Raw genomic sequence first — 18,934 nt, 5'->3', positions numbered from 1 at the left:
TGAAATTAAAGGAATGCTGCAACAACTGATTGGGTCCAATGGAAAATGCAAGAGAAAGTCTAAGCACATGACTTAGCAATAAAAGGCATTGAGATACAATTAGGGCAGTTATCCATGGCTCTGAATAATCGTCATCAAGGGATTTTGCCCGCAGACACGCATGTCAATCCAAAAGAGCAGGGCCCGAAGTAGCTTATGGCGGTGAGTCTAAGAAATGGTAGAGATCTTGATCTAGAGCAAGAAATTGATCGCGAAAGCCAACCAACTGAAATACTTGTTCCAGTACCAATCGAGGTAGATGATTCAACTGAGGTGACAGTACAACATGCACCAGCTGAATCAAGCAAAGAAAAAGAGGTTGTGAAGGAAACTGAGTTAGTGTAAGAGAAGGCAGTAAAAATAGTGCCCGAGCAGGTTCAAACTCAAATCACATGAAAGAAGCGGCCTCCAGCACCCTTCCCCCAGAGATTGGCCAAATATCAGAAAGATGAGCAATATAAGAAATTCATGGAGATGCTGAAGAAAATCTAGGTGAACATTCCATTGATTGACGCCTTGAAGGAGATGCCTGGTTATGTAAAATGATGAAGGACTAGATATCTCGTAAGTTCGACTTTCAAGACTTGGCAACGGTTACACTGACTCAAACATGTAGTGTTGTTGTGACGAGACCCATAGCTGAGAAGCTGTCCGACCCAGAGAGTTTCATAATCCCATGCACAATAGGCAATTATGCTTTTGCTAAAGCACTTTGTGATTTGGGGGTGAGCATAAACTTGATGCCCTTGGCTATCTATAAAAGGTTAGGCATTGGAAAAGCAAGACCCACATCCATGTTACTACAGCTAGCCGACCGAACAGTGAAGAGGCCATCACGTATACTTGATGATGTGCTGGTGCTGGTTGGAAAGTTCGTGTTCCGACAGATTTTGTCATTCTAGACTACCGGGTTGACGAGGAGATTCTTGTAATTTTGGGAAGGCCATTCTTGGCCACTGGGATATCTCTAATTGATTGTGAAACTAGGAGCTAAAGATGAGAGTGAACTGTCACGACTCAAATCGATGGGCCGCGACGGGTGCCCGAGTCCTATCTGTCGAACACCCTTAAGCCTGCATTTAAGATATAAACATGAATAGCATATGCGAGGGAAACCTGTCCAAAAAATATATGTGCATATACATGCGAAAATACAGTGGGGCGAGCCAGCAAGGCTACTTACTATCCAACTATCAATAACTGTCTACAGACCTCTAATAGAAATACAACTGTACAAAGACGGGACTGAGCCACGTCATACCCATATATCTATATACAAGCATATCGTACCAAAATCAAAAGCAGCTCCGGATCAAGTGGAGCACGCCAATTCTCGCTGATCAAGGATCCGAAGAAGGGGGACCGTCGACTTGCCTACCTACACCTGCAGGCTTGAAATGCAGGCCCCGAGAAATAGAGCGTCAGTACAAATAATATACTGAGTATGTAAAGCATGAAAATCAATACATAAAAGACATAGACGAAACATGAAATAAAGAAATCCACCTGTAAGTTTGAATAACTTTGTAAATACTGAAACATTTATAATGTCATGCACGTGCGTATCAATGTCGTGTCATGCATAGGTATAGGTGTACATAGCATTATCAAGCCTCTGAGGGCATCCCATCATATCATCGCAACCACTGTGGGCAAAATCATCAACATTTACATATTCCAGCTGATCAGGTAGTGGTGCGTATATAACGTCGTAACATTTTTCCATATCATATATACATATATATATACGCGTATATAAAGCTATCTGATCATGGGTCAATGTACATGTATAAATGCATAAAATGCATAAGAAATACGTTAATAAGATTTCTCGAAATGTCATAAAAATAATATGCCTGTCGAATAAACTTTATCAAATACGTATTTTTCTGAGACCCATGAACAAAAGATATAATAATAATTTACATGGGGAATCAAGTATATAGACACCCCTAGTATTTCTATGAATAGAGTCATTTATGAAAGTTGTGTATTTGCTCGTTTCGTTCGTGTCGTATGGATCATGCCAAAAAAAAGAAGGGATAGCCTTAACATACCTGGAGTAGGGAAAAATCCATATGATATTCTTGCTCGAATTCGCGTTGAAGCATTAATGTCACGTTATAATTAAGGAGGATGACTTCTCTGTACAGTTAGTGTCACCAAAACTTTTGCAGAAAATTAAGTATAAGGGTACTACTCCTTTTTACAGTGTGGCTTAAAAAAAGATACAATGCAATGATTTGATTATCTAGGTTTAGACAATCCTGTGGTGTGGATTCTGATTGTAGTGTTCTTTTGTAGGATTTTGTAAGGTTTTACATTGCTTAATGTTTTTGTGGGAATTATAGGAAATTGGAACGAATTTTGTAAGAAGTCACATACTAATTTTGCAAGAGCTTCACGTCATCTTTGTTTTGAAAATGTTAGAAGGGGAAATGTGGTTTTTTTGTTCAAAATTCTAGAATAAGGTGTCTTGATATCATTATACTATGTTGACACCTAATCTAATGTGACCATGAGTCATTTATTTGTTAGTGCTGCCACGTGGGGTGGGGTGGGTTTTTTTTTAATCTTATCCCATAACTAATTAATTAATTAGGTAATGTCATGTTATCCGATAATTAACCAATTACCCGCATAATTAAGAATTGTCTCAAATTACTTAAAATTCTACTCATTTTTAATATACTTTATACATCATACTATCACGGTCATATGGTACCTGGTATAGTACTAGTCCATAAATATCGGATATTATAGCTCGGACCGTATTTTATCCCAAATCGACAACCTTCAACGAAACTCATTTTCTTTAATTCGTATATCCTATATCCCTCATGGCACTTACTTATCGCTTGTTATAAATAGCATATATATGTTAACCTCAAGATAATCTTATCCCCGAGTTTACGTCGATTAACTAAAGACGAAACTTTAACGTACGAAACGCGAGATGTAACATCCTTCCCCTCTTAGAAACATTCATCCTCAAATGTTTAACTCCCCGGAATCTATATAACTTTGGCAGAGTCGCCTTTGTAACAACACTACTACCAACGCTTCCTGTAAAAACTCATTAATTCAACGCCACATAGGACCACAATCATCAATAACGACAATGGCCTCACACGACCAATGTCAATAACTAACACAAGAATCCATACACGTACCTTAAGGTTGTAATCTCTCAGTCGGACCCTTCTCTAGAGGAGGAAATAAGTAGGGATATCTAGACTTCATATCTTCCTCGGCCTTCCAAGTCATTTCTTCCACATTGTTGTTTCTCCAAAGTAATTTCATCGAAGCTACGTCTTTAATTCTCAATCTCTGAACCTGTCTGTCTAATATATAAATGGGAGTTTCTTCATATGATAGCTGCTCTGTGACCTGAATGTCATCAACTGATACAACTCTAGAAGGATCTCCGATGCATTTATGGAGCATAGACACATAAAAGACTGGATGTACATACTCCAAGTCCGAAGGCAAGTCTAACTCATATGCTACATGGCCTACCTTGCGTATGATCCTATATGGTCTAATGTACCGAGGGCTAAGTTTTCCTCTTTTTCCGAACCTCATAACGCCTTTCATCGGTAATACCTTTAGGAATACCTAATCATCAACTTGAAATTCCATATCTCGCCATCGATTATTCGCATAAGACTTATGAAGGCTTTGAGCTGCTAATAGCCTTTCCTATATAAGCTTAATTTTATCGTTTGCCTTCTGTACCAATTCTAGTCCTACTAACGTAGTTTCCCCAACATCGAACCACCCTATAGGCGACCTACACTTCCGTTCGTAAAGAGCTTCGTATGGAGCCATCTGAATACTGGAATGGTAGCTATTATTATATGCAAACCAATAAGCGGCAGATGATCATCCCAGCTACCCTTGAAATCATATAAGCTTGTAACATATCCTCAAGTGTCTGAATAGTACGCTCAGCTTATCCGTCTGTCTGGGATGAAATTTTGTACTAAGACTTACCTGAGTCCCTAATCCTTTTTGAAAGGACCTCCAAAAGTTAGTTGTAAATTGAGGTCCTCGATCCGAGATAATAGAGACAGGGACACCATGTAGTCGTACTATCTCCTTAATATAAAGCCTTGCATAATCCTCTGCGGAATATGTAGTCCTAACAGGCAGAAAATGGGCTGACTTTGTAAGCCTATCAACAATCACCCATATCAAATCAAACTTACGCTGGGTATGAGGTAAGCCTACGATGAAATCCATATTGATTACTTCCCATTTCCAAGTCGGAATCTCCATAGCCTGTAATAATCCACCGGGTTTTTGATGCTCAATCTTAACCTACTGACAATTAGGACGATGAGCAACAAACTCCGATATATCCTTTTTCATTCTGTCCCACCAATATACCTCCCTGATATCATGATACATCTTTGTTGCTCCTGGATGGATAGAATAACGAGAATAGTGAGTTTCTCCCATAACCTGTCGACGCAGCCCTGCAACATTAGGGACATATAATCGTCCTCGATATCTGAGGACCCCATCTTTTGTAATCTCAAATGGTGTCTTCTCCTTCTGAGATGTGGTATCCCTATAATGAACTAACATAGGATCCTCGTACTGGTGTTTCTTTACTTCAGTTACTAAAGAGGATGTTGTCGTATCCTGAATAGTAATTCCAATATTACCTGAGTCTAGTAACCAAACTCCAAGGTTAGCTAGCTGATGAATCTCATGGGCTATTCCCCTCTTTTCTGGCTATAAATATGACAGGCTACCCATAGATCTACGGTTGAGGGCATCGGCTACCATGTTCGCCTTCCCCGGATGGTATAAAATATCAACGTCATAATCTTTAAGTAGCTCTAACCACCTCCTTTGATGTAAATTCAATTACTTTTTCTTGAAGATATACTGGAGGCTCTTATGATCCATATAGATATCAACATGAATGCGATACAAGTAGTGCCTCCACATCTTTAGTGTATGAATCACTGCGGCTAACTCTAAATCGTGGGTCGGGTAATTCTTCTCGTGCTTTCTCAATTGTCTAGAAGCATAAGCTACAACCTTACCATGATGCATCAGTACACAACCCAACCCAACGCCCGAGGCATCACAATAGATCACATAACCATCGGTCCCTTCTAGGAGCGTTAGAACCGGTGCAGAAGTCAATCTGTCCTTCAATGCCTGGAAACTCTGTTCGCAAGCATCAGTCCATTGAAACTTTGCTCCCTTCTGAGTCAACTTTGTCAAAGGTGCTGAAAGGGAAGAAAATCCCTTTACAAATATCCTGTAATAACCTGCCAAACCGAGAAAGCTATGAACCTACGTCGGTGTCGTGGGTCTAGGCCAAGTCTTTACTGCCTCAATCTTTTGTGTATCAACCTAGATACCTTCACTCGAAATGATATGCCCAAGGAAAGCTACATAGTTCAACCAGAATTCACATTTAGAGAATTTTGCATACAACTTTCCTTTTTGTAGAACTCTGAGCACAGTACGCAAATGATTTGCATGCTCAGTCTCTGAACAAGAATACACCAATATATCGTCGATAAATACAATTACGAACAGATCTAAAAAGGGCCTGAGCACACGATTCATCAAATCCATGAATACTGCTGGGGCATTGGTCAAACTGAATGACATGACATGAAGCTCAAAGTGCTCGTATCTGGTCCTAAATGATGTCTTCGGAATATTTTCCTCCTTAACCCTTACCTGATGGTACCCGGATCTCAAGTCTATCTTTGAAAAATACTTGGCACCTTACAACTGATCAAATAAATCATCAATCCTCGGGAGCGGGTACTTATTATTGATCATCGCCTTATTCAACTATCTATAATCAATACACATCCGTAAGAAACCATCTTTATTCCTCACAAATAACACATGTGCTCCCCACGGTGATGTACTAGGTCTAATAAAGCCTTTTTCAAGCAAGTCCTTTAGTTGTTCCTTCAACTCTTTCAGCTCTGCGGGGGCCATTCTATAGGGAGGAATAGATATTGGGTGAGTATCTGGTAGTAGGTCAATAGAAAACTCAATTTCTCGCTCTGGCAGAAGACCCGGAAGTTCATCGGGAAAAACATCGGAAAAATCATTAACCATAGGGATGGACTGAATGGTTGGTGACTCTACTTCCACATCTTGAAACCGAACTAAGTGATAAATACAGCCCTTTCTAATTATCTTCCTTGCCTTGAGATAGGAAATAAATCTACCTCTCGGCGACGCCGTATTACCTTTCCACTCCAAAACGGGCTCCCCTAGAAAATGAAATCAGACTATCTTTGATCTACAATCAACGTTGGCATGACAAGAAGCCAATCAATCCATACCCATTATAATAACAAATTCTACCATATCTAACTCGATTAGGTACGCTACGGTATATCGACTATGAACCACTATTATACAACCCCTATATACTCGCTTAGCTAGCACCGAGTCCCCAACAGGTGTAGATACCTCAAAAGGTTTAACCAAATCAGGTTTTATTTCAAACTTACTAGCAACCAATGGAGTAACATATGATGAGGTGAAACCTGGGTCAATCTGTGCATATACATCATATGAGAAGACTGATAATATGCATGTAACAACATTAGGCGATGACTCCTGATCCTGTCATCCTGCCAATGCATAAATGTGGTTCTGAGGACCGCGCGAACTAGATGCTCCGCTGCCTCTACCACGACTCATTGGTGCTTTTGAACCTTGCCCGGGGGTCGTACTGATAATGACGAAGCAGCTACAGATCTCGCTCGCTGAGCTATGCTTGCATCACCTCTCATCGGACAATCCCTCATAACGTGGCCTGGATAACCGGAAGTATAACAAACACCCAACCCCATATGGCACTGCCCGGCATACTGCTTATGACACTGAGCACATCGTGGCAAGGGCGGCCTCATCTGACTTGACTCACCCCTATACTGAGAACCTGAGGCCCTGAAATTTTGACCAGACCCTGAATATGTGAAACAATCAAATCTATTACTGCCAAACTGAGGGGTCGCGCTAGTCGATGGCTGGGTTGGATACCTCGGGTACTGTTGCATCTGACCACCTCGAAACTCACCAGAAGGACCCGAAGACCTCGCTCTCTTATTCTGGGCCGTATCATGCTCACGATCCATCCTCTTCTTTTGCTTACGCTCCTCTACACCATGAGTGTATTCTTGAATACAAGAAATATCCATGTCTGGCTAAAGTGAGACCGACATACAATTATTAAGCAAGTGCGGCTCTAATCCCATCACAAACCGGTGAACCCGATCCTCCATCTTAGATACAATAGTGGTAGCATACCTAGCCAATGAATCAAACTGAAGATTGTATTCTCAAACACTCATGTTACCCTACCAAAGGATCAAGAACCTATCAACCCTGGCCCGTCTAAGCTCTGGTGGTAGATAATGACGAAGAAAAGCTTCTGTAAACTCCTGCCATACTGCTGGAGGGGCATCCTCACCTCTGGACAATTCCCAAGACTCGTACCAATTAACTGAAACATCTTGGAGTTTATAGGAAGCTACCTCAACTGACTCAGTCGGAGTGGCCTTCATTACCCTCAATGTCCTCTGCATTCTATCAATAAATACTCGAGGGTCCTCGTTTGGATCTGCCCACGTGAATACCGGATGGTCTAAATTAATGAAACCACGAACCCTCGCACTGATGGACCTATCTGCATGATCAATGCCTACTTCCTAACACCGAGCCTGTACGGCTACTAATCGAGTCAATAACTTAATAGCATCCCTCATCTCCTGACCCGGTGCATCCGGTAGAGGGGCTGAACATACAGGGGCGGGCGCTGGAGCTGGTGACCCTCAGAGCTCTCCTGGAGAGGGCGAGGTATGTAAAGTCTGAGATGGAACCTCACTATGAGACTCTCCCCGAGCCCTGGTCACTCGTGGCACTTGGCTAGTAATCTCACCAGCCACAGACTTTCCCTTCTAGGCGGCTGTAGTCTTTAGAGGCATCGCTGAAAATATAACATATCGTTAGGAACGTGAATTCTTATATCGCACGATCTAAAATGAAAAGAGAGGATAACATCCTATATGTCTTGTAGCCTCATGTCTATAAGTATGGTGCACAACACACCCATAAATAAGACTCTACTAGACACGGTCTGTAGACAACCCTAGGACAGAACTGCTCTGATACCACTTTTGTCACGACTCAAACTGATGGGCTGCGACGGGTGCCCGAGTCCTACCTGTCAAACACCCTTAAGCATGCGTTTAAGATATAAACATGAATAACATATATGAGAGAAACATGTCCAAAAGACATATGTGCATATACATGCGGAAATACAGTGGGGCGAGCCGGCAAGGCTATTTACTATCCAACTATACATAATTGTCTATAGACCTCTAATAGAAATACAACTGTACAAAGATGGGACTGAGCCACGTCATACCCATATATCTATATACAAGCATACCGTACCAAAATCAAAAGAAGCTTTGGATCAAGTGGAGCACGCCAACTCTCGCTGATCAAGGATCCTAAGAAGGGGGACCCTCGACTTGCCTACCTGCACCTGCGGGCATGAAACGCAGGCCCTGGGAAATAGGGCATCAGTACGAATAATGTACTGAGTATGTAAGGCATGAAAATCAGTACATTAAAGACATAGACGAAACATTAAATAAAGAAATCCACCTGTAAGTTTGAATAACTTTGTAAATCCTGAAATATTTATAATATCATGCACATGCGTATAAATGTCGGTTCATGCATAGGTATAGGTGTACATAAAATCATCAAGCCTTTGATGGCATCCCATCATATCATCGCGACCATTGCGGGCAAAATCATCAACATTTACATATACCAACTGATCAGGTGGTGGTGCATATATAACGACGTAACCTTTTCCCATATCCCACATACATATATATACACATATATAACGTCATCTAGTCATGGGTCAATGTACATGTATAAATGCATGAAGTGCATAAGAAATACGTTAATAAGATTTCTCAGAATGTCATAAAAATAATATGCCTATCGAATAAACTTTATCAAATACGTATTTTTCTGAGACCCATGAACAGAAGATATAATAATAATTCACATGGGGAATCAAGTGTATAGACACCCCTAGTATTTCTATGAATAGAGTCATTTATGAAATTTGTATATTTGCTCGTTTCGTTCGTGTCGTATGGATCATGCGAAAAAGAAAGAAGGGACAGCCTTAACATACCTGGAGTAGGGGAAAATCTGTATGATATTCTTGCTCGAATTCGCGTTGAAGCATTAATGTCACATTATAATTAAGGAGGATGACTCCTCTGTACAGTTAGTGTCACCAAAACTTTTGCAGAAAATTAAGTATAAGGGTACTACTCCTTTTACAGTGTGGCTTACAAAAAGATACAATGCAATGATTTGATTATCTAGGTTTGGACAATCCTGTGGTATGGATTCTGATTGTAGTGTTCTTTTGTAGGATTTTGTAAGGTTTTACATTGCTTAATGTTTTTGTGGGAATTGTAGGAAATTGGAATGAATTTTGTAAGAAGTCACATACTAATTTTGCAAGAGCTTCACGTTAGATTTGTTTTGAAAATGTTAGTAGGGGAAATGTGATTTTTTTGTTCAAAATTCTAGAATAAGGTGTCTTGATATCATTATACTATGTTGCCACCTAATCTAATGTGACCATGAGTCATTTATTTGTTAGTGGCTTGCTGCCACGTGGGGTGGGTAGAGTTTTTTTTTAATCTTATCCCATAACCAATTAATTAATTAGGTAATGTCCCGTTATCCGATAATTAACCAATTACCCACATAATTAAGAATTGTCTCAAATTACTTAAAATTCTACTCATTTTAAATATACTTTATACATCGTACTATCATGGTCATATGGTACCTTGTATGGTACTAGTCCATAAATATCGGGTATTATAACTCTAAACGTAAAAGAACCTCTAGCAGCCCGCCTCATGAACCTAGACGAGGTGGATGGTGAGGACTTGGTGGAGTGGGTTTTGGCCCTTGAAGGGCAAGGGTACTGGAAAAGAGAGCTCAAATTCGAGCCTTTACACTTAGAAGAAAGTAAAAACCCTCCAGCTAAACCATCAATTGAAGAACCACCACAGTTGGACCTAAAACCGTTACCGGCTCACCTCAGGTATACCTTCTTGGGACCTAACTCAATTTTACTTGTTATTATCTCATTCAGTTTGTTAGATGTGCAGGCAGAACAACTTTTGCAGGTATTAATGGAATGCAAGACTACAATTAGTTGGACCATTGTAGATATTAAGGGCATCAGCCCGGCATTTTATATGCATAAGATTCTACTAGAAGATGGGCGCAAACCTTTCAGAGAACATCAAAGAAGGCTGAACCCCAATATGAAAGAAGTGGTGAAGAAAGAAGTGATGAGATAGTTAGATGCGGGAATCATCTTCCTCATCTCTGACAGTAACTGGGTCAGCCCAGTTCAGTGTGTGACAAAGAAGGGCGGAATGACTGTAGTGCAAAAATGAGAACAACGAGTTGATCTCAACAAGAACAGTCACGGGATGGCGAATATGTATGGATTACAGAAGGTTGAACAAGGCCACCCAGAAAGACCATTTTCCACTACCATTCATTGATCAGATGCTAGATAGATTGGCAGGGAGGTCTCACTTTTGCTTTTTGGATGGATACTCGGAGTATAATCAGATCTCTATTGCCCCAGAGGATAGAGAGAAAACGTCATTCACTTGTCCATATGGCATCTATGCCTTTCGAAAAATGCCGTTTGGTCTATGCAACGCACCCGCCATATTCCAGAGGTGCATGATGAACATCTTTACAGATATGGTAGAGGAAATAATGGAGGTGTTCATGGATGACTTCTCAATGGTGGGAAACTCATTCGATGACTGCCTTATGAACTTGAAAAGAGTATTGAAAAGGTGTATGGAGACTAATCTAGTATTAAACTAGGAGAAATGCCATTTCATGGTACATGAAGGTATAGTCTTGGGCACCTAGTATCAAGCAAGGGCATTGAAGTGGATCGCGCATAGGTTGATGTAATAGAAAAGTTGCCACCACCCACTTCCATCAAGGCAATAAGAAGTTTCCTTGGCCATACCGGTTTCTACAGGTAGTTTATAAAAGATTTTTCCAAAATTGCTAACCCTTTGTGTAAATTGCTTGAAAAAGATCACCCTTTTGTGTTTTCTGAAGATTTCATGGTAGCTTTTGAGGAATTGAAGAAGAGGCTGGTGTCAGCACCTATCATAGTTGCACCCGACTGGGAGCAACCATTTGAGTTGATGTGTGATGCAAGCGACTATGCTGTGGGAGTCGTCCTTGGGAAGCGAAAAGATAAAGTCATGTATCCAATATACTACGCAAGTAGAACTTTGAGTGGTGCCCAACTAAATTACACTGTGACTGAGAAGGAGATGCTAGCAGTGGTGTTCGCATTTGACAAGTTTAGGTCATACCTGATAGGCTCGAAGATAATTGTTTATACTGACCATGTTGCACTCAGGTACCTAATTGAGAAGAAGGAATCAAAGTCGTGCCTAAATCGATGGGTGCTACTGCTGCAAGAGTTTGACTTGGAAATCCGTGACCTAAAGGAAATAAAAAACCAAGTGGCTGATCACTTGTCTAGGCTGGAGGAGCAGAGAAAAAGGTTGAGACGGAAGAGATTGTGGAGACTTTGCCGGATGAACAACTGTTTGGCTACGAACCTGGAGGTAACGTCATGGTATGCAGATATTGCAAACTACCTGGCAAGTGGTATTGTCCCCTATGACCTTTCCTCTGTCCAAAAGAAAAAGTTCTTTCGTGACTGTCGCATGTATTATTGGGATGAGCCCTATCTGTTCAGGATTTGTGTTGATAGCATGATCCGGAGATGTATCCCCGAGATAGACTAATCTTCTATTTTGCAGGCTTTTCATGCATCCCCATATGGAGGCCATTTCGGGGAAGTAAGGACAGCTGCGAAAGTGTTGGAGTCGGGCTTTTACTGGCTGACATTGTTCAAAGATGCACACTTCTGGGTGAAGGGTTGTGATGAATGCGCCGACATGAGATGCGCATGAACCCAATTCAGGAGGTAGAAGTGTTTGATGTATGGGGAATCGATTTCATAGGGCCTTTTATCAACTCATATGGAAACAAGTACATACTCGTAGCTGTGGACTACGTGTCAAAATGGGTAGAGGCTGCAGCGCTCCCTACAAATGATGCAAAGGGGGTCATTGTTTTTTCGATAAAGAACATCTTCACCCGATTTGGCACTCCAAGGGCAATCATCAGTAATGGAGGCACTCATTTCTGCAACCGAGCCTTCGCAAAGTTGTTAGAACAATATGGGTACGCCACAAGGTTGCCACCCCATATCACCCACAAATAAGTGGGCAAGTGGAACTTTTGAACAGATAGATAAAGAGCGTTTTGACAAAGACCGTGAATGCTACAAGAACGGATTGGGCGAGAAAGTTAGATGATGCACTCTGGGCCTATCGTACCGCTTTCAAAATGCTGATTGGCATGTTGCCGTATAAATTAATATTTGGGAAGGCGTGTCACTTACCAGTGTAGTTGGAGCATAGAGCTTGGTGGGCATTGAGGCAGTTGAATCTCGACATATAAGAGATGGGTACAAGTAGAGTCACTGAGTTGCACGAGCTTGATGAGTTTCGCTACCATGGTTTTGAGAGCGCAAGACTATATAAGGAGAGAATGAAGAGGATGCATGACAAAAATATTCTTGAGCGGAACTTTAAACCTGGAGATATGGTATTGCTATACAATTCAAGAATGAGGTTGTTTCCGGGCAAGTTGAAGTCAAGATGGTCAGGACCATTTCGTGTGGTAGAGATACACTCAACTGGAGCCGTCGAGATTACAATGGAAGATGGATCTCTTGAGTTCAAAGTTAATGGGCAAAGGCTAAAACATTACCAAGGCATGGTTGAGGAAGATAAAATGATCTCGACCTTGTACTTGAAAGATCCTTGATAAGGGATAACCCGAATCGTGTCGCGACGTTAAATCAGACGCTTCTTGGGAGGCAACCCATGGGTTTATTGTAATTTGTTGTGCCGCGACGCTAAATCAAATGCTACTTGGAAGGCAACTCAATATTTATTAAAAAAAATTCAAACGTGCACGGCCGCACACTGACCGCGCATATGGCCGCGCATTTTCAGACAAGCCCTTACCCCTTCCCCCAATTTCAAAATCAAACCCTACCTCCTTCCCTCATCTCTCCTCTTCCATAACTTCCCAACCCAAATCCTCACAAGTTCCCTCAGGCAAGTGCCATTGTTTTTGTTTTCGTCTTAGTTTAATTTAGTTTCTCTGTTTTTATTTTCTTGTATCGTAGTAGATTTCTTTGTGTTTTTCTGTTTTTAACGATACGTGTTTGTATGTTGAGGTAATAGTGGAAGTTCACCATGTTGGGTTAGATTCGACTTTGGTATATCTGTGGTTGAATTGGGGGTATAAAAATTGGTGTTTGGGAGTTCGGGTAAACTTGCGCATCAAGTGTTTGTATAAATGCCACAATTAGTTCGAGAATGGAATTTTGTGACCAAGTGTGCTGGTGAAGTCTGAGTAACCACTCTTGGTTCACACACCATGCCTTTCACTGATAGTGGTATTTGTTTCAGGTAGTATGACGTCATCCAAGAAACAGAGAACCACAGGTGCATCCTCCAGTGGTCACGCAAGCTCCTCCCGGCCGCGGGCCTCGGCCAATGTGCCCCAGTATGATAGTACCAAGTTTGTATCAAGCGCGGCCCAGGAATATTTTGGTCATAAGGCTCCCAAGAAACCCATACTGGAGAGGGGAATTGATATAGGGTCCCTCCAAAATGACTATCCCAATATGTATCGTGAATTGGTTCGGCGCGGGCTGGGTATATTCTTAGAAGAACCTGATGAAGCCAATTTAATGATTGTGCGGGAGTTTTACGTGAACTACCTGGAACATGTGAACCATGTCTGCACGGTACGACAGAAGAGTGTGGATGCATCCATCGAGGCCATTAGGAAGGCTTACCGGTTGCTAGTGTTTGGGATAAATCCTAAAGCGGAGGATTATTATGACACTTATAGCAGAGAACCAACCTCGTGGAATTTGTTCTTCAGAACAATATGTGTGCCCGACAAGGAAGTAGTATGGATTAAGCAGGGGCGGAAGTTTTATTTGGCATCGCTTACCTTTGAAGGGAAGTGTTGGCTCTATGTCATCAATAGCCACTTGTTGCCTTCTTCTAATACCACTGAGGTGAATGGTCCCCGGGCTGCACTGATCTGTTGTTTTATCAATGGCTATGATTTTGATGCGGCTAAGGTTATTCACGACGAAATGTTTATTCGATGTCCGGTGAAAAAGTATGGGTTCCTCTTTCCTTCCTTAATCACTAGATTATGACGTGCGGCACGTATACCGGAAAACAAGAACTTGGATGGGAAAGTAAAAAAAGAACAGAAGTTCCGGGCTGATAAAGTGATAATTGGGAAGGATCATGTTGCACTCGTTGAGGCAAATAGTGATGAGTCTGATGCTCCAAATGAGGGTAATGAAGGGCATGTTGAGGCTATGGTTGATTCGCCCCTGCACTCGCAGGTTGCTGAGGAAACATCTGTTGTCAGATGGGACACGAGAATGACGGCCTTAGAGCAGGAAATGACAGGGTTGATTACTTCTATCACGGACTTGGGAGCTAGAGTGGATGCCCTTGCTACCCAAAATGCAAAATATGAGAGGAGGGTAATGGAATGGCTGCATGCACCTGGAAGGGCTTGCCATCTCGACCCCGGCACTATCTCCGACCAGGACTGACTCTATTAGGGAAGTTTCCTTTACCTTGCATTTATTTTTCTTTATGTGACATGGGGACATGCCGCCATTTAAGTGTGGGGTAGGGGGATATCTTGTATTTATGTTGTATATATATAGTAATGTAGATTAGTGTTAATTTCTTTGGTTAGTTGAATTTAAAAAAAAAAAATCAAAAGTTTCGACTTTTCTCGACGATGGATATCATTCAATGGGTTTCTTGAGGGATTAAAGTCGAGGAAATAAAAAGATAAAAAGATTTTCTTTTGTTGGTAGTGTATCAATTCCCCATTGGTTTTTCTTTGGGCCGCGATTTCTTTCTAAGGGTTTCGATTGAACCGGGTGTAGTTAATTATTTTTTAGAAGTAGGAACCCGTGGGCTATGGGATGAAATGAAAACAGGGTCTCTCAACTTCGTTATGCCCTGAGAATAGCGAGTGTTGTAGTGTGACGCTTAGGCTCAGTTATTGACTCCTGTATATGTGCCTTAAATTTTATGTTCTTAACTTGGCTTAAGTGCTTTGACTAGAGTGTTTTGATGATCCAATCTTGAGTGAGTCATGTGCCATGTGTGTGTGAGGTTTGTTGTATTTTGTGCATTGCGTTTGATGTCTAGAACTTACCCCGTATGTTTGCAAAGCGAAATAATAGTTTTATTAAGTCTTGGAAGTGATATAGGCGTTTCTTTGTTGAGCCAGATATGTATATTTTACCCGCCTAATTGTTATGTATCGTAGTTAAACCCTTTGAGCCTATAACCATCTATTTGAACCTTTTAACCTCTCATGAGCACTTGAATTGTTATGAACTTTGTAAAAGTTAAAGTGTGGGGTGGCTGGTTTGGCTTTTGAGTGGAACTAATGAAAAAAGACAAATGTGCATTGTTTTGAAAAAGTAAGAGTCACTTGAATTGAAAAGAAAGAAAAGAAAACAAACTAGTTGTATTGCTATGGAAAAAAAATAATTCCTTGATAAGTGGTGACTCTTGATGTAAGTGTGATTAAATACTTGGGAGTTAATGTATATAGATTTGAAGACGGAGTATAGTTTGACATAAGTATGGGGTTTCGACTGCTAAAGTGTATGTATGAAAGTGCTTAGGGAGGTATAGTCACTCTTATATCTAAATGTATCTTACCCGTCCCGTAGCCTATTTTACAACCAGTTAAAAGTCCTACTTGATCCTTGACTGAATGAACTCAATCAGTAGATTAGTACACTACGGGCAAGCCTATGGTGCATGTTTTTGTGGCACATGATTGTCGTTACTGAGAGTGACTGAATTCTATCTATCTTGAAGTTCTTAATTGTTCATGAACTTTATTAATTGTTGAACGATTTTCTTTTGTTGTGGGAGGGCACTTGATTTATGAAGGAAAGATAATTTTTGACCTCTGTGTTAGAGTAAGTGAGTAAGTTGTGAATAATGCATGATGTTTGTGAGTTAATTCTTGAGGTGAAGATGTTACACTACTGTGCTGGGTCTATTTGAAATATTCTTGGTATGATGAGTTAGGAAAGTCGCTTAGTAAGGTTGTGTCTATGTAAAGTGTGGTTTGTTTGCTCGGGGACGAGCAATGGTTTAAGTATGGGGTATTGATAGTAGGCTATAACTATGTAGTTTGGCCACTATTTGCATTCTAAATTGGCTGCACTTCACGGATGATTGAGCGTTAAATGATAGTAAATTGCTCTGATTGAGTATTTTATGCTTTGCAGGAGCAATTTCGGGCTATTAAAGAGTGTTTTGAGATAATATGGAGCGTTGAAGGCCAAGTAAAGGCTTATGGAGTAAATTGGGAGTTTGTTCGCGGATCGAAGGAGGTTAGCGCATTTAAAAAGAAAAACAAAGAAGAGTGCATAAAATCACCCAGGTGCGGGGCCGCGCACTGGGCCGCGCAAGTCAGGCAGAAACTGGTCAAAGTGTGCAGCCAGATGTGCGGTCACCTGCCCAGGTGCGCGGCCGCGCACGTCCTTCCGAGAAAAATTATTCCAGGGCTAAAATTGTAATTCCAGAGGCAACTGTCCTTGACCTATATGAAGCCCAGCGCGCCCAAAAAGAGTGTATCTTGGTTTTTAGAAGAATTTTGAAGGCAAGAACAGGCAAGAAGCAAGACGGAAGATTCGGAAATGAGTTTTTATCTTTCTTTCTCCCTTTTTTTATCATTGATGATGAATTCTTATGTTGTGATTGTTAAAACAATTATGAGTAGCTAAACTCTTCATTCTATGGTTTGATGGAACCTCTTGGAGGATGAATCTTTGTTGCATTTAATATAAATTTGCCATTGAATTTTCCCTACATGTTCAAATACGTGATTATTGTGGTTGATTGAAGGACCCTCAATCGGCTATACCTATTTAGTGTGTATTACTTGGAAAAGGGTACATATTTAGGTAGTTATTGACAACATCACTCCTAACATATATAAGGGATCAATACGGAGGGTTTAAAGGTAGGATTAGGAATAACGAAACCTTGGTGCGATTGCATTGAGCGGTAAACTAGTGCTAGCTATAGTAGTTCGGAAGAATACGTTTAGTAAATTGTTGTATTTTCTCGGAAGAAAATTACGAAAACTAAAGTGCTCACGATCGGTAGAGAGTATCTAGGCGAATTTATAGGAGACGCAACAGAGAGGATTCCGATAAGAGGGGAAATCATAACCCTAGACCTTTCCAATCTTGTCTACAATATTCGCTTTGTCAGTAGTAAAAAGAAAATTTACAACTTTTCAATTACCTTGTTGTTAGTTAGTCAGTAACATTCAATTCATTATTCAATATTTTTGAAAGTTGATTACGTGGATTCTTGCTAAACTAAAAGTTGTGATTAGTACGTTAATTCCCTGTGAGATTCAACTCTGGACTTATAAAGCGGATTATATTTGCAACAACCGCTTAGCCCTTTTTATAAGGCATAGTTGGGCGTAATCATCTACCTCGAATCACTGTCTCGTATCCGCTAAGTACCTCTCGGGACTCCGCTTATACCAATATCAAAATCTACACAAGAAGTGCAGAAGTGTAGTATGACTATAACCAACCCAATGTACTCAGTAAGTGTCAAGCCTAACCTGGACAAGGTAATGACGTGGCTAAGACAAAACACCCACTAAAAACCCGTGCAGTTATATACATAAAGCAACAAAAGAACAATAAAGCATCAAAAGCAAGGGGTGTGGACATGTAGAAAGGGGCAACAAATGGAACAATAAGTAAGAATCACTAAGTAAACCTCTTTCAAAATAAGCACCGAAATCATTAAGTCAAGTCCATATTTCAAATATCAAGTCAAAGCAATAAAGTCAACAAATTGCACGGCATCACCCTTCGTGCTTTTACTCTCATCCTCATCATATATCATAAATGCAAGTGCACGGCCTCACCCTTCGTGCTTATACCATTATCCTCACCATGTAGTGTAAATAAGTATGTGCACGACATCACCCTTCGTGCTTTAGCCCCACATTCACTCAAGAAAAGATATCAATATGCAAACAAGGCACGTCAATAACCTTTGTGCTTTTCGCTCTTCCTCACCAAGCAATCACAACAACACAATATCAAGCAAGGTGGAAAACAAATTCAACTTCAACAATAGAGTCGAATTCCACTTGTCATATCAGAATCTTTCCACAATTAGAGCCAACAACCACTTAACAATTTTAACGTTTTCAACACCCAATATCACAACAATCTCTATATAAGAAGTAACTTAAAAGTGAGTAATCAAATAATTGACAATCTATCTAAGACATGGAAGACACAATGAACAAATTAATATGGTACAAATAAGGCAAATTTCACCCGCATGCTTATCCCAAGGCCCCCGCATATATACTCGTCACCTTGCATATATACCACCTCTAACACATAATTCACATAGAAAATAGACTCAATCCTACCTTATTTCTCTCAAATCAATGTTAATAAAGACACTTACCTCTTTCCGGAATTAGTCAACAATCAACCACAGCATTTTCTTTTGAACAAGCCTCCAAACGAACCGAATCTAGCCATTTATCGTTCAAACAATTCAAAACAAGCTTTAGAAAT

General features: G+C 40.6%; 1 protein-coding gene across 1 annotated transcript; it reads left to right on the top strand.

Moving 5' to 3' along the window:
• The first annotated feature begins 12,681 nt into the window (after nt 1–12,681).
• Nucleotides 12,682–13,047, top strand: LOC138891484 (uncharacterized). The gene has a single exon (XM_070174790.1). It carries the CDS (start codon nt 12,682–12,684, stop codon nt 13,045–13,047), a length of 366 nt encoding a protein of 121 aa, XP_070030891.1.
• Nucleotides 13,048–18,934: the final 5,887 nt, after the last annotated feature.

This window comes from Nicotiana tomentosiformis, chromosome 1 (genome assembly GCF_000390325.3).
Source record: "Nicotiana tomentosiformis chromosome 1, ASM39032v3, whole genome shotgun sequence".
Taxonomy (NCBI): domain Eukaryota; kingdom Viridiplantae; phylum Streptophyta; class Magnoliopsida; order Solanales; family Solanaceae; genus Nicotiana; species Nicotiana tomentosiformis.
Note: the sequence above shows the minus strand (reverse complement) of the source record. Positions and strands in the feature narration are given on the sequence as shown.